A 17,271-nucleotide genomic window follows, 5' to 3' on the forward strand; every position below is an offset into this window, starting at 1 on the left:
AGACCCCAGCCGGGCATGGTGGTGCATGCCTGTAGTCCCAGCTACTCGGAAGGCTGAGGCAGAAGGATTGCTTGAGCCCAGGAGTTCTAGGTTGCTGTGAGCTAGGATGAGGCCACGGCACTCACTCTAGCCCGGGCAACACAGTGAGACTCTGTCTCAAAAAAAAAAAAAAGAGCGAGACCCCATCTCTACTAAAAATAGAAAAAATTAGCCAGGCATGGTGGCATGCGCCTATAGTCCCAGCTACTTGGGAGGCTGAGGCAGGAGGATCACTTGAGCCCAGGAGTTTGAGGTTGCAGTGAGCTATGATAATGCCACTGCCCTCTATCCTGGGTGACTAAGCAACACTCTGTCTCAAAAAAAAAAAAAAAAAATCAAGACATACAACATTACCAACACCAGAACCCCTTTCTTTTGTCCCTTCTAATCATAATGCCCTCCTTCCTCCTTAGAGAAAATCACTACCCTAATTTTTGTGGTAATTTCCTTGATTTTCTTTATAGTTTTACCACTATGCATGCATACTGAAACAATATAGTTATTTTTGCTTATTTTTAAAATATATAGATGGAATCATACTACATGTATATGTATTCTTTGTGTCTTGCTTCTTTTATTCAATATTGTGTTTCTTAGACTCATCCATGTTGCATGAACTGTAGTTCATTCATTTTCATTGCTGTATGTGTGAATATATCATGATTTATCCATTCTAATGTAAATTGATATTTATGTTGTTTGCAGTTTGGGCTAATTGTGAACAAGATTGTTATTAATAGTTTTTTTGCTGCTATGATCTAACTTTAATGAAGATTATATGATTGTGAACAAAAAGATCTACAGATAAATTATTATAATTACTAAGAGTACAGCAAGGTTATTAAATATAAAATCAATATACAAAAATTGGTTATATTTCTATACATAAGCAACAAACTAAAAATGAAATCTGAAAAGATGTCATGTAAATTACTATTTAAAAAATAATAGATCCCTAAGACTAAGATTTAACAAAAGGCGAGGAGATCTTTTGGGGAAAATTATAGAATTGTAGATTCTTTTACATTTTCTGTATATGCAATCATATCATCTACAAACAATAAGTTTTTTTTCTTCCACTGCAATCCCTTTTGTTTATTTGTCTTGCCTTATTGCTACCTTCACTACAGTGTTCAGCAGAACTCCTTGTCTTATGTGAAAAGCTTTCAACGTATCACCATTAAGAATGATGTTTGGCTGCCCAGATGTGGGTCCTGGTGCACTATGGGCCCACCGCACCAGCCAGCATTAAAAAAAAAAAGAATAATGTTTGCTCTAGGTTTTTGTAAACATCTTTTATCAGATTATTCCTATCATCTATTCCTAGATACCTTAGTGTATATATATATATATATATCTTCATTATGCATGATGTTGGGTTTTAATAAGGCCCTATTGAGATGATATCATCTTTCTCATTTACTTTTAATGTGATGAATTACAGTGATTGATATTCTAATGTTATATCAACCTTATATTCTTGAGATAAACCCAAGTTGGTCATGATGTGTTATTCTTTTTAGATATTACTAGTTTCAATTTTCTTATGTTTTGTTAGGACTTTTATACATCTAAGTTTATAGGTGAGATTATCCTATAGTTTTTTCTTGTTGTACTCTTATCTGATTCAGTTTCAAAGGTTATGCTAAACTCATAAAATTAATTGAGGGGTATTCCCTCTTCTGTTGTTTAAAGTAATCTAAGATTGAAATTCTTGGTCTTTACGAGTTTGATGGAGCTCATCAGTAGAATCATCTGGCCTCCTAGTTTACTTTGTGGGAAGGTATTTGATTACCAATTAAATTTCTTTAATGATTATAGACTATTTAGGCTTCTAAAATTGTTTTTTAAAGACAGGGTCCCATTGTGTTGCCCAGGCTGAAGTACAGTAGGATGATCGTACTGTTCGCTGCAACCTTGAACTCCTGGGCTCAAGCAATCCTCCCACCTCAGCATCCCGAGTAGCCGGGACTATAGGCATGAGCCACCATGCCCAGCTAATTTTTTAAAAAATTGCCTGAAGAAACGATGTCTCGTGTAGCTCCATAGGAATATTGCTTTATTGAGATGCCCCCTATAATATTAGAGACAGAAATGATCTCAGGAATTTTGCAGGGCTTTGCCCTGAAGGAATACGTGAAGGTGTTAGTTTGCATATCAAAAGCTGCCTGGCCTCAGGAGGGCATCTCAAAGGTCAGTAGCAGCTGCTTTCCAAGGTGATGCTGCAGTCTCAAACCTGTGGTTTTTGCCTGCTTTAAATGACAAAGCAGGTTTGCATGGAGCCACAGGGTGAGAGCTGATCAAAGGATGCCCAACTGAGACAGACACCTGTAGCTAAAAGCAATTAGCCCAAGGGACAGTTCCTGCTTGACTCCTGACTACGGGTCTCCATCCACAATAACTAGATAAAGAAATATGGAGCCACAATATCTCTGCTTAACCCTTCTGTTAAGTGATAGCTTTATCTTAGAACTTAGAAGTTTGTCTTTGAAAGATTTCGTAACCGTTTGTTCACATAAATAGAGTTAATTAAGGGATCTATAGAAGCCTTTTGGAAGACTTTTAACTTAAAATGAACTACCTGTTATTATGTAAACCTGTTACCCCTGGCAGCCTCTGTACCTATAAATACCCATGTGAAACTTTATTCTGGGCCTCACAGTTTACGGAAATACTGTGGGGACTCTCGAGCCTTGCTTCATAAATCTATAAAATTGTATCTTCATCTCTGTGTATTCTTTTATTTCTGTATTCTTTTATTTCTATTCTCTATTATTTCCTTATCCTTTGCAACGACCCCTGCCTAAGGGACCCGATTTTTTGCTGGGAGCATAGCTAACTCCTCGCAGTCTCGCAGTCTCACTATGTTGCCAAGGCTGATCTCAAACTCCTGCCTCAGCCTCCCAAAGTGCTGAGATTACAAGCATGAGCCATCGTGCCTGGCCGGTTTCTAAAATCTTTTTATTTAGTATTGGTTAGATGTATTTTTCTAGGAATTTGTCCATTTTATCAAACTTATTGGCATAAAGTTGTTCATTATATCCTCTTTAACCCTTTTCAGGTTTCGTCATTTGTAATGATGCCCCCTTCTCATTCCTGATATTGGTTCTTTGTTCTCATTTCCTAATCTGAGATCTGGGGATAAGTGTAAGTAACCAGTAAAGAAAGAAGTCAAGGGTGTTGGAAGCAGAGAAAACAGCACAGCAAATGCACTGAAGGGCATAGTATATTTGGTATTATTTCCATGAAAACCTTGAGATAAAGAACAGCTTCCAATGAGGCTGACAGTCAAATCATAAAGGGCCTTGAAGAGAGTTTAAATTTTACCTTCTAAGAGATGTGGACAACGCAAGAATTTTAACCAAGGAAGAAATGTAGTCACATTTTCATTTATAGGAATTACTATGTACCAAACACACATTGTGCTAGGCTCTGATGAATAAAATCAACCAGACAGGTTCCGCACCTTTGGGAAGCTCACCGTATAGGGGGAGAGGCAGTCATCGAAACAAATTGCAATATAGTACAATAAATGCTAATAAAGAAACAAAGTTTATGAGGGCAGATAGCTTACTCTAAGAGTGAAGTTTGACTTTTGTGTAACTTTTTGATGAGTTCCACTCAGCATCTCTAAGCATTCTCCGGCTTACATTATAAGCAAACATCTAGATCCCTTGGGAGCTTTGTTAACATGGGATAGCCTGTACAAGCTTGATTTAGTACCCAATCTGACTCTTTTCTGGCCTGAGTCCCCTCCACCTGTGTTCTTTGTTTCAACAGAGCACATCATTCAGTTTGAAAGCCAGCTGTTTCTCTCTCATTTCCTATAGGTGTAGAAAATATCCAGGTAGTGGCTGCAGTTCCACCTCTGGTTTGGTTGCCATGCATCCTGGGCGAACTACTGGTAAAGGGCCCTCCACTCCCACGCAGATCGACCAGCAACCTCCACGGCTTCTCATTGTGCACATTGCTCTGCCATCCTGGGCTGACATCTGCTCCAACCTCTGTGAGGCCCTGCAGAACTTTTTCTCTCTAGCCTGCAGCTTGATGGGCCCCAGCCGTATGTCCGTGTTCAGCTTATACATGGTACAAAATCGGCACGAGTGCATCGTCCCTTTTGTGGTGAGTATATCTATATCTATTCATTTTATTCTGAAAGCAAATATAGTATAAGATTTCTTCTAAAACAGAGATCACAGTAATTATTACTTATAGCAATAACTACACTAGTTCCCCTCAGCCAATATCCCACAGGTGACACCATAAGAGCCAGATGACACCCTGCATATATGGGGGCTTGTACTGTAGAAGAGAAACCCCAAAATTATTAATCTAGGAGTTTAAATAGGTTACACACTACCCCCGCTATGCTCCTGAGAAAGGGAGAGAAACTTTGGCGTTAACAATTCTTCGAAATGTAAACAACTGACTCTTTTCACCCCTTTTGAAATGTAAACACATAAGAAAGTAAGTCCTAAATCTCTTCAGAGGTCTCTGGCTATTCCATCATCCTTAAACTTCCATCCTTAAACTTCCACGACTTGTTCTTCACCCCAAGTACCAGTTTTCTTTGCTCAGAAAGCCCTAATTGTGTAAAAACATGAAAATATTTTCTCTACATCCCACATGGGACTCAGGTGAGACCCCTGCTAAGGTTTTAGAAGTCAATAGCTAGGCTGAGGGCAATGTTTTTACAAAGCTCCCCCTTTTTCTCCCTTATGTAAAATTCAGAATCATAGGGATGAGAAAGGCTTCCAGAGGTTCTATGCATCTCTTACACTGAGGCAGCCTTGCTACTAGTATATCTTATTAACTGGATATGAATCTTGTTATTTAAGATTTCTGAAAGAGGAAATTTTATAAATCTATTACGAAGTTATTAATGTAATATCTGACTAGAATCTACTCATTTTTAATTAATGCCTCAGTTTCCCTCATTGAAAGTGGAAAGATAACATCTCTGTTGATACTACAAAGAATGAAAATAATATACATCGCATTATGCTTCTTGGGTTAGAATATTACAAAAATATAACATACCCTGTTTTTTTTTTTATAGAATCTTAGATTCACAGAAACTAGGGGTTTATTTCTCAAAAGGAGTCATATAGGGGAAGTTTTGAGTGTAAAGGCTCTAAGTGCTAAGCCCGGTGATTTTGTCTGTGCATTTTTACTTAGGCTGGATTGAGGATGGGGAATGAGTAAAGTTACTTAAGAAATTCAACTGATCCTTTCTATAGCTTGCATAGAATTTGGTTCCTCTATTCTTTGTTTATTGCTGTGTAACAAATTATTCCAAAATGTAGTGGCTTAAATTAATAAACATTTATTATCTCATAGTTACTGTAAATTAGGAATTCATAAGCAGCTTAGGCAGGTAGTTCAGGCTTAGGATCCCTCATGAAGTTGTGGTGAAGATATCAGCTAGGGTTGTAGTCATCAGAAGGCTCAATTGAGGCTGGAGGATCCAGTTTCAAGATGGCATATTTGCATAGCTATTGGCAGGAGTTCTATTTCCTTACCACTTGGATCTCTCCATAAGGCTGCTTAAATGTCCTCATTCTATGGCAGTGACTTCTTCCAGAGCAACTGGTCCAAAAGAGAGGGAGAGCAAAGAGGAAACCAAAATACCTCTTAAGTCTTAGTCTCAAAAGTAAGACTGTCACTTTCTCTACATTCTATACATTGGAAGCAAGTCACTGTTCTACCTAAGATAAGGTAACAGGGAGCAGATTTACCCTTGTGCCTGAAATAACAAAAAAACTAGACAAAACATAGGAAAAACAGTTTTTAAGATTCTGGGTATCAGGCAGCAAAGGACAAAGCTCCCTGAGAGACAGGAAGCAAATGAGGTAAGACCTAGGATTGTTCTAGTCTAGTGCCTTGAGAAAGTTTCCAGGCCACAATGCAGAGAGAGGGAACCTAGGGTGGTGCCAGTGGTCTCCCTGAGTTGAGAAGATAGATGTGGGACTTCAGGAAGACCAGGCCACCTAGAGGATAAAGAGGTACATAAAGGAAAGGAGAGAGCTATATACAGAACTCTAAAGACCTGAAGAAGGTCGCTTGAGTGTTCAGCTGAGTACTGATCATGACATGCATGTAAGGAAACTACCCAAGGCAAAAGAATGAACCACCTGGAAGGACTAGAGGCAAAAGTACCTGGCACTCAAAACAGCAATAGTACCTGTTCATATCAGCCATATTAGAAATCCTTGTAATTTATTATACGTTGGGTAGAATACCCAGAAAGGTCTTGCCTTTCTATAAAGGCTATAAATAGCTCAAGACTTAGTGCTGCTCAGAACTACCTAATATAAACAAAAGATCTAAAGAATCAAACTTTTTCCAGGCAACTTAAGTATCCTGAACAGAGCTCAAGAATATTTATAGAAATAGAAAAATACCCAGCACCCAACTAGGTAAAATTCACACTGTCTGGCATTCAATCAAAACTTAGCAAAGAAGCAGGAATGATAACCCATTATGAATAAATAATTAATCAAAACTGATCTAGAAGTGACATAAATGTTAGAATCAGCAGTGACATTAAGATAATTGTTTTAACTGTATTCCATGTGTTCAAAAAGCTAAAAAGATCAAAATGAAACTTCTAGAGATGAAAACTACAATTTCTGGCATGGAAAATACACCAGATGGATTTAATGGCAGATTAGACATTGCAGAAGAAAATATTAGTGAACTTGAAGACATAGGAATAGAAACTAACATGAAACACAGAAAGAAAATAATTATTTTTAAAAATGAATAGAGCTTATCACTGAGCTCTGGGACAACATCAAGCCATCTGATATGTACGTAATTGGAATTGCCAAAGAAGAGCAAGGGACAGAAAAACTATTTGAGGAAATAATGGCCAAAATTTGTCCAATTTTGATAAAAACTCTAAACCCACAGATCCAAGAAACTCAATGAATGCTAAGCACAAAAAAACATGAAGAAAACTACATCAAGGCACATCATTTCAAAACTATTGTTAAAGAGAAAAGCAACCAGAGAAAATACATAATACATACAGAAAAACAAAGATAAGAATGAGAAAAGATTTCTTGTTGGAAACAATTCAAGTGAGAAGATAATGGAATAACATTTTTAAAGTAGTGAAATAAAATACTGTTAACCTAGAATTCTACACCCAACAAAATATCTTTCAAAATCCAAGTGGGACTTCCAGTTCCAGATAAGACTGAATAGATCACACCTTATTTATCTTACTAAGTACACCTAAGATCCCTGGATATTATATACAATATAAACATAAGACTCTGAAAAGGTTGAAAGAAAAGACAAACTAGGGACTAAAGGACCTGAGAAATGACATAGCAGCGAGTTCCCTGGGTTTCTCTTGCCTCATGTAGCCTGGAATGGGTGCTGGAAAGCCTCTGACCTGGAAACTCCAAAGCAGACCAAAACAACAATCCCCACCCCCACCCCAAGGCCACCCTACTCCAGCCAATCATCATGAAAAAAACAACTCAAAATAAAAAAAAAAAAAATTTAACAGCTTTAAAAAAAACAACAACAACAACTCCATCCCCATCAACAAAGGCCAAGTAGGGAGTTAAATTTCCACCCTTGTGCATAAGGTACCTCTCCCTCCACACCTCCATGCCTCCTGGCCCCGAGAGTAGTCAGAGAAGGTAGAATAGAGAGACAGGACTTTCATCTCCACCTGGCAGAAATAAGGCATGCCCCAAAGTGTTCATGGGTAGCATGGACTCCTATATCCCCACTCAGTGTTAACAAAGTATCCCTCCTCCTTTCTTTCCAGTGAGGTAGTGGAGGCAGAGTGGAGGCTATGTGGAAAGGAACGATAAACTATCTTCCCTCCTCTAAGGCAGGGTGGTGTCAGTGAAGGCCTAGTGGAGAGCCAAGGCTTTCATTTCTGACTGGTGGTAATGAGACCTCTCCCTCCCTCATAATGTCAGTAGAAGCCATGTAGGAAGCCTGAACTTCCACCTCCACCCAGAAGTAATGAGAAACTCTTCCTTTCTGAAGTACAATAAGAGACCAAGTAGGGAACCTGGATTGCCACCCCCACCTGGCAGTAATAAAGTGGCAATCTCCCTTTCTCCATTGGTACAGTGTCAGAGGAGGCCTATTAAAACAGAAGATTTAAATAAGATCCAAAGTCCTATATCATAATGCTCAAAATGTTCAGAATACAATTTAAAAAATCACTCGTCATATCCAGAACCAGGAAAATCTGAACTTGAATGAGAAGAGACAATAAACAGACACCAACACTGAGATGATACCAATGCTGGAATTATCTGAAAAGGATTTTAAAGCATCTACCATAAAAATGCTTCAATAAGCAATTTTGAACATGCTTGGAACAAATAGAAAATTAGAAAGTTTCAGTAAAGAAATGGAAGATATAAATCAAATAGAAATTTTAGAATTTAAAAATACAATAACCTAAATATAAAATAAAACAAAACAAAATGCAATAGATGGGCTCAGCAGCAGAATGGAGAGGATAGAAGAAAGAATCAGTGAACTTCTAGTTAGAATAGAAATTATCCAATCTGAGCAAGAGATAGAAAATAGAATTTTTTAAAAATGAGCAAAGCTCCAAGGACCTGTGGGACTATAACAAAACATCTAACATTTATGTCATTGAAATTCAAGAAAGAAAGAATGTGGAGCTGAAAAAAATATTTCAAAAAATAATTGCTGAAAATTTCACAAATTTGGCAAAAGATATTAGCCTAAAGATTCAAGAAATTGGCTTACCCCGAATAAGATAAACTCAAAGAAATTCATTCTAAGATACACTATAATCAAATTTCTAAAAACTAACAACAAAGAAAAACTCTTGAAAGCAGAGAGAAAACGAACACCTTACCTATAGGGTAAAAATAATCAAGTGGCAGTAGAGTTTCCATCAGAAACCATGGAGACTAAAAGGAAGTGGCACAACATTTCTCAAACACTAAAAGAAAAAACCTGTCAACCCGGAACTCTATCTCCACTGAAAATATCCTTAAGAAATGAATGGGAAATCAAGACATTCTCAGATGAAGGAAAAGTAAGAGAATTTGTCATCAGCAGGGCTACTCTAAGAGAATGGCTAAAGGAAGTTCTTGAAACAGAAAGAAAATGATAAAAGAAAGAATTTTGGAATATTCAGAAGGAATAAAGAACAATGGAAAAAATAAAATATGAATAAATACAATAAACTTTCCTTCTCTAATTGAATTTTTTAAGTTATATTTGACAGTTGAAGCAAAAATTATAACATTGTCTTATGGTTCTTAATGTATGTAAAGGAAATATTTAAGACGATTATATTATAAACAAGGGAGGGTAAAGGAATTTAAAGGGAGTTAAATTTCATTTGAATTGATAAAATGTTGATACCATTTGACTCTGATAAGTTTCTATGTATAATGTAATATTTAGAGCAACCACTAAAAAAATCTACACAGAGAGATATACTCAGAAACACTACAGATAAATCAAAATACAATTTTTTTAAATATTCAAATAGCCCATAGGAAGGTATGTAAAAGAAAACAAACAAAAAACAGGGAACACACAGAAAATAACAAATAAATGGGTAGGCTAACATATCAGTAGTTACATTAAATTTGAGTGGTCTAAATACATCAATTAAAATAAAGAGGTTGGCAGAGTGATTTTTTTTAAATGACCCAACTATATCCTGTCTACAAGAATATAATAACTTGCAACATATTAAAAGTAGGTTGAGGGCTGGGCGCATTGGCTCACGCCTATAATCCTAGCATTTTGGGAGGCTGAGGCAGGAGAATCACTTGAGACCAGGAGTTCGAGACCAGCCTGAGCTACATAGAAAGACCCCGTCTCTACAAAAACTAAAAAAAAATTAGCCAGGTGTGGTGGTGTGCGCCTGTAGTCCCAGCTTACTCAGGAAACTGAGGCAGGAAGATCACATGAGTCCAGGAGTTGGAGGCTGCAGTGAGCTAGGATAGCGCCACTGCACTCTAACCCAGGCAACAAAGCAAGAAGACCCTGTCTCAAAAACAAACAAACAAACAAAAGTAGGTTGAAAGTAAAAAGATTTAAAAGAATATACTATGCAAATATTAATCAAAATAAAACAGGATATATTAATATATCAGACAAAGTAGATTTCAGAGCAAAGAATACCAGGTACAGAGAGGACATTATATAATGATAAAAGGGTCAATCCAACAAGAAGATACAGCAATCCTAAATGTGTATCCACCAAACAACAGAGCTGCAAAATATGTGGAACAAAAATTGATAGATCTAAAAGAAGAAATGGACAAATTCACAATTATAGTTGGAAACTTCAATGCCCCTCTCTCACTAAGTGTAAAACAACTAGACAGAAATCAATAAGGATATAGAAAAACATCAGCCAATAGGATCTAATTGACACATATAGAATGTTCCATCCAACAACAGAATGCAGATTCTTTTCAAACATTTTTGCCAAAGTAGACCATATCCTGGGCCGTAAAGGAAACCTCAACAAATTTAAAATAATTGAAATCATACACAGTATGTTCTCTGACACAATGAAATCAAAGTAGAAATCAGTAACAGAAACATAACAGGAAAATCCCCCAAATACTTGGAAACTAAACAACACACTTCTAAATAATTCATGGGTCAGAAGAAATGTCATGAGAAACTAAAAAAAAAAAAAAAAAAAAACACTGAACTGAAAAAAATGAAAATACAAATATCAAAATTTTTGGACTGCAACTAAAGCAGTGCTGAGAGGGAAATTGATAGCACTAAACACTTACATTAGAAAAGAGGAAAAGTCAAATCAGTAATATACGCTCCCACCTCAAGAAACTAGAAATGCAAAAGCAAAATGAACTCAAAGAAGGGGGAAGAAAGGAAATAATAAAGAACAAAATCAATGAAACTGAAAACAGAAAAACAACAGAATATCAGGGAAACAAAGTTGATTCTTTGAAAAGATCAATAAAATTGGCAAATGTTTAGCAAGACTGACAGGAAAATAGAGAAAATATAAATTACCAATATCAGAAATGAAATAGGGATATTATTATAGACCCAGTAGATAGCTAAAGGATAGTAAGAGAATACTACAAACACCTTTACATACATGAATTTGACAATTTAGATGAAATAGATCAATTCCTTGAAAAGCACACAGTATCACAGTCATCCAATAAGAAATAGATAATTTGCCCCTTAATATTTTGAAATTTTAGAAAAGAGGGAAAGGGTAAACAGTTACCTATCAGATACAATGAATACTATTCTGGTGATGGGCACACTAAATGCCCTGACTTCAGTATTACAAAAGGTTTCCATGTAACAAAAACATTTGTACCCCCCTTAATATTTTTAAATAAAAAAATAAAAATAGATAATTAGAATGGCCTTATAACTATTAAAGAAATCGAATTGATAATCTTAAAACTCCTGGAAAAGAATCTCCAGGTAGAAATGATTTTACTGGAGAATTCTACCAAACATTTAAAGAAAATTAACATCAAGTCTACGTAATCTCTTCCAGAAAACATAAGAGAAGGCCGGGCGCAGTGGCTCACGCCTGTAATCCTAGCTCTCTGGGAGGCCGAGGCACGCGGATTGTTTGAGCTCAGGAGTTCGAAACAAGCCTGAGCAAGAGCGAGACCCTGTCTCTACTAAAAATAGAAAGAAATTAATTGGACAACTAAAAATATATAGAAAAAATTAGCCGGGCATAGTGGCATATGCCTGTAGTCCCAGCTACTCGGGAGGCTGAGGCAGGAGGATCGCTTGAGCCCAAGAGTTTGAGGTTGCTGTGAGCTAGGATGACACCACAGCACTCTAGCCTGGGCAACACAGTGAGACTCTGTCTCAAAAAAAAAAAAAAAAGAAAACATAAGAGAAGGGAACACTTCCTAATTCATTTATGAGGCTATCTGATCCCAAAAGCAGACTTGGACAGTACATAAAAAGAAAACTAAAGACCAATATCCTTCATGAATATGGATGATAAAAAAACTTAACAAAATAATAACAAATAGGATTCAGCAATATATAAAAAGAATTATAAACCATGACCAAGTAGGGTTTATTTCAGGGATGTAAGATTGATTCAATAGTTGAAAACCAGTCAAAGTAATCCACCATATTAAAAGGCTAAAAAAGAAAATCACATGATTTTATCAACTGAACCAGAATGAGCATTTGACAAAGTTCAACACTCACTCGTGAAAAAACCTGTAACTAACATCCTATTTTAATGGTGAAAGACTGAGTGCTTTCCCCGTAAGACTGGAAATAAGACAAAGATGTCTGCTCTCACCACTCTTATTCAGCATAGTACTGGAAGTCCTAGGCAGTACAGTAAGGTAAGAAAAGGAAATAATTTCTTCCCTGTTTGGAAGGGAAGAAATAAAACTGTCCCTGTTTGCAGATGACATGATGGTCTATTTAGAAAATCTCAAGGATTTTGTACTACCTTTTGAGGAGGAGAGTATCAAAGAATTTGTGTGCATATTTAAAAACCACCATAGTTCACTTTTGGAGATATGCCAAAACCTTAAAAAGTCAAATGATAAGAGCCTGGATTCTTTGAGAGAAGAACTCAGTCCTCAGGTCCTTGCCACTGGCAGTTTTGCCCTTAAAAAATTATCTACAGTAACTACCAACCCTCTTATAACAAATGTACAAAACATTTGTTGGTTATTTTCAGACACACAATTCAGACAAATAACCCTGTTTGCTAATACATTAATAACATTAAGCAGATATTATGGAGTACTTACTGCATACAAGGCATCATGCTAAATGTTTTCTTAATGACTTTCGCTTTTATCCTAATAGATGTATTTGTTTATTGATATATATTCAATGTAGTTTTAAAAATATATGTTATCTGTTAGCTTATAACTTTAAAAATTATTTTAGCTTTCTTGGGAGGCCAAGGTGGGAGGAGTGCTTGAGGCCAGGAGTTCAAGACCAGCCTGAGAAATATAGTAAGACCCCATCTCTACAAAAAAAATGGAAAAATTAGCTGGATATGGTGATACATGCCTATAGTCCAGTTACTCAAGAGGCTGAACCATGAGGATTGCTTAAGCCTAGGAGTTTGAGGTTACAGTGAGCTATGATAACACCCTGCACTCCAGCCTAGATGACCAAAAAACAAAAACCAAATTTTATTTTAGCTTTCATTTTCCTTTTTAATGGGGTACTTATATAAGAATCTGTATAAGTCAGTCAGTTTGCCAGCAAGAAACAGCAGATGGCATACTCAAATTGAAAAATTTTCAGAGGAATGTAGAAAGGAAATATTTACATTGGCGTAGGCAGAGTTTAAGAAGAGTCAACAAAAGATGGTGTGATAACCATACCACCCCTAGAGCTGAAGAGGAGAGAACTGTCTGAAGAGGGCTGCCTAACAAGATGTGTGGCCTTTGATAAGAAAAAATGATTCAGCAACACTTGTTAAAGTATGGTAAGGAAGACTTTATTCTGGACCATCACAATAGGTATGTTATGATGGTCCTGAATAAGGGACCATGGTATAGGTCCCTTGGATAGCCATGGATAATATAGGGCCAATGCAATGGGATTTTACAGTGGGAAAGAGTAATTGGGCTTAACTCTGAATACGGCATGGGCAAGTGGGAGTTTATAGCCAAGAAGCAGGGTAGGAGTGAGTGGATAGAAAATTATAATACAAAGAGGAAACATAAGGTAAGGGGGATTCTGGCTAACAGGATTCTTGCTGAACACGGGCCAGGGTGATCAAATATCACCTCGGGGACGGTGGAGGATGAGGAACCCAATCACATATGAAGAGTGATCAGACATGGAGAGCGGGGAGTTCTTGCCAAACTGACTTAGCAAGGTTCTTTGCTAAAACTGAATTTTACAAGGAAGTGCACAGATGGACCTAGGAAAAGGTTCAGAAGCCTAAAGTTTGGTCAAGCAAAAAAACTTTGTCACCTTCAGTAGAAAGACACAGCCATCCCATGGCAATCTGGTGGGGAGGAAGCTTGGGAAATAAATAACATGACCTCACTCTCCTCCCACATCCAGATCCGCTGGTGCCTCCCATTGGCCAAACCCAGCTGGAAGCAGGAGTGTACTGGAGCTCACCCCTATGGATCAGCTACCTAGGGCACAAAATTGGGTACAGAAAGGTAGGGAATGAACTGAAAGGGCAAATGGAAGATATCCAGCATAGAAGGTTTCTTGGGAGACAAGCCCATGTCCCAAACAAGGGTAAAAGGATTTTTTTCCTCCCCAGGTGGCTATGTTATATCCCTCTGGCACTCCTCCCTCAGTACATTTGACCCTAGCCGAATCCTTTGGTCCCTTAATCACTCCATTAGGAAAGGCAAACGGCTTTATGCTAGAAACCACTGACTTGTCTGTCAGGAGCTCAGCTAAGCTGGGAAAGAGAGCTGAGCTGCCAGGTGTCATAGTAAATGATTAAAACAACAACCCAGAATGAAAGGGTTAAGCCTTTGATCACTTACTGTAATATTATAAGCAAGAGTCTAAACTGAGGAAAGTACCTATTCCTCTTGTTCCATTTACCCCATGGAACTGCATACTGGTTGAAAGTCAAAGAGATCAATACAGATATAGGGGTCCTCCCACTGTTGAAGGAGACCTGAACAAACCCTCTGGCAGTTTTATGAAGCCTGGGGTTGCGGGAAGGGCAAGGAGGGAAGTCCAGGACTGGAAAAGTACTGAATACTGAGTCAGAGTAGGGAAAAGTGTCTTCAAAGTTTCCTTCCACCTCCCTCCATAAGAAGGTCATGGCAGAGAGCCTGAAGAGGACTTAGCCCAAGATTTCTGATAAAGAGACCTATGAATAAAGGTGCCAGGGCTAAGCATGCAAATATTCCAAGATCATGACCGACCAGGGGGCCTGAATCCTGACTGCAACTCCCTTCAGAAACTGCAGTGCATTGGCCGTGTACCAAGTCTGGTGTGGGAAGGCTAGCTTTTCCTCTATGAGCCCTGCCAAGCAGAACCTTCGTAATTGCCTATGTCAGGCCTGAGAAAAATCGCACATAGGTTTTTAGCCAGGAGTCAGATTCCTCACTGGTTACTCAGGAAAAAATGCAAGCCAAAATTTCCTTCCAACAGAACAATCCTAGTTAAAAGCTCAAGAAAATTGCTGGAACAATGCTGTTACCTTATGTATAGAACAATCCAATCTTTGCTTAAGGAAAAACGTGACCTTAAATCCATTGTCACTGACCTATATAAATATCTGACATTATCTGCTAAGGCAGCTCAAAATATAAATCCAGAAAGAAAACATGTGGGAAATCTTGCCCTGGATGAACACCTCAATATATCCTCTCATATTTAATTTTTGAGTACAATCAAATAATTCTAAATGTTTTATAAGGAATCATGACAGAGGATTTATAATTAATATTAGAATTCCTTTTATATCTACTGTGCCCTTAATAATTCCAACCAAAATGACTCATTTCCCCTCAAAACAGGGTTTCAAAAGAATGCCCTTACTATGAAAATCTTCTCAATTATTTTACTTTTTCATGATAATAAAGAAGTTATTTAAATCATATATTATCTACAATGAGATACTAGTTCTCTAATTTAGCTATAACACCTATTTCCTCATTCTTACTAGCTGACATTCAAATGGAATCACTTCAAGGTAACAAATAATAGAAATATAATATATTAAACAGAATAAAGGTAAATTCCAAGAAAGATAATATAATAACTATAATTTATAAATTGAGTGCTATAGAAGAGGGAAAGTAAAAGTAAGAAAAGGAAAAACTAATTTTATCATTTTCATAGTGATAAATTAATAGATACTGCTAAAGAAATAAAGGAATTATAAATATAGAGATAAAGATAAACACTAAAACAGAAATATAAACTCTCCTAATTATGACAAGAAAAACATAGAAAAAAGGAAAAGAAAATATACAATATAGTCATTTTCCAAAAGCTATAAAAACCATAAAATAATACGATTAAAAATAAACATATCTGTTATATCAATAACTACAGATGTGCTAAACTCGCCTATTAAAATGTTTTTTAAAACTTACAGATTTGATTACAAAGCAAAAAACTCTGTTGTTTTAAAGAGACATAGCTACAACAATGTGATTCAGAAAGGTTGACAATAGGCCAGGTGTGGTGGCTCACACCTGTAATCCTGGCACTCTGGGAGGCCGAGGCAGGAGGATTGGTTTAACTCAGGAGTTTGAGATCAGCCTGAGCAAGAACAAGACCCCATCTCTACTAAAAATAGAAAAATTAGCCAGTCATGGTTGTGGGTGCCTATAGTCCCAGCTACTCGGGAGGCTGAAGCAGGAGGATTGCGTGAGTCTGGGAATTTGTCACATCACTCTAGCCCAGGCAACAAAGCAAGACTTTGTTTCAAAAAAAGAAAAAAAAAAAGAAATACTAGATTTTACAAGGATATATATTTTTTATAATATTTTTGCTTCTAAATCTTAGATAATAGAAGTATAGAACATTGCTCATTTTAAAACATGGAAAGGACACAAAATAGAATAATTGCTTATTCCTTTCTCAAATATTCCTGAAACAAATGGTATGAATTTGTATTGTTAAATGTGTGGTAATATATGGTCACAATTGTGGACTGAACAAGAAGGTCAGTCATAAGTTGTAGCTGGTCCTTGGTGTCATCTGATAATGATACCTTATGTGGCAGCACCAGGCTGGACTGCTCTGATCACTGGGAATTAATACTTAGATTCCAGCCAGTGTAGATCATTCTGTGTCTGTCCTATAGTTGCAACACAACTGCAGACACAAAATTAGAACATTGTGCAGCATTTTTACATATAAACTGTGGTAGAATGAATTTATGACATGGAAATGCCTTCTAGGGTATCACATTTAATCTTTAAAAAATACCAAGGTGACCCTTAAAATTTTTTAATACATATTCTCAAATTGGAACTATTTAAATTATATTTCTTTACAACCTTTAGGATATGTGATCAAAAGGAGACAAGATTTTGCTGTTCATAATGATGCAATAAATTCAACAGGCGCTGACCACCAAAAAAAAAAAAAAGAATAGAATTGATACTGAGTGTTGTGTCATTTGTGCAGTAATTAATTTATATACATAAACCTGAGCTAATTGGAAGAACCCAGTCTGTCCATGCCCTTAAGAGGTGCATTTCCAGTTAAAGTTTATGCTTAATGCCAACACTTATTTTTCAAAATTGGTAATATATA

The 17,271-nt window shown here is 36.8% G+C and overlaps 1 protein-coding gene across 1 annotated transcript in view; it reads left to right on the forward strand.

Moving 5' to 3' along the window:
* The first annotated feature begins 3,871 nt into the window (after positions 1-3,871).
* M1AP (meiosis 1 associated protein) overlaps positions 3,872-17,271 on the forward strand; it is a 54,631-nt gene continuing 41,231 nt past the window's right edge. Inside the window, exon 1 of the mRNA XM_012658175.1 lies at positions 3,872-4,161. Coding sequence (XP_012513629.1) covers positions 3,922-4,161 — 240 coding nt within the window. The 5' untranslated portion in view covers positions 3,872-3,921. The remainder of the gene's footprint in view (positions 4,162-17,271) is intronic.

This window comes from Propithecus coquereli, unplaced genomic scaffold (assembly GCF_000956105.1).
Source record: "Propithecus coquereli isolate 6110/MARCELLA unplaced genomic scaffold, Pcoq_1.0 Scaffold578, whole genome shotgun sequence".
NCBI classification, from domain to species: Eukaryota; Metazoa; Chordata; class Mammalia; order Primates; family Indriidae; genus Propithecus; species Propithecus coquereli.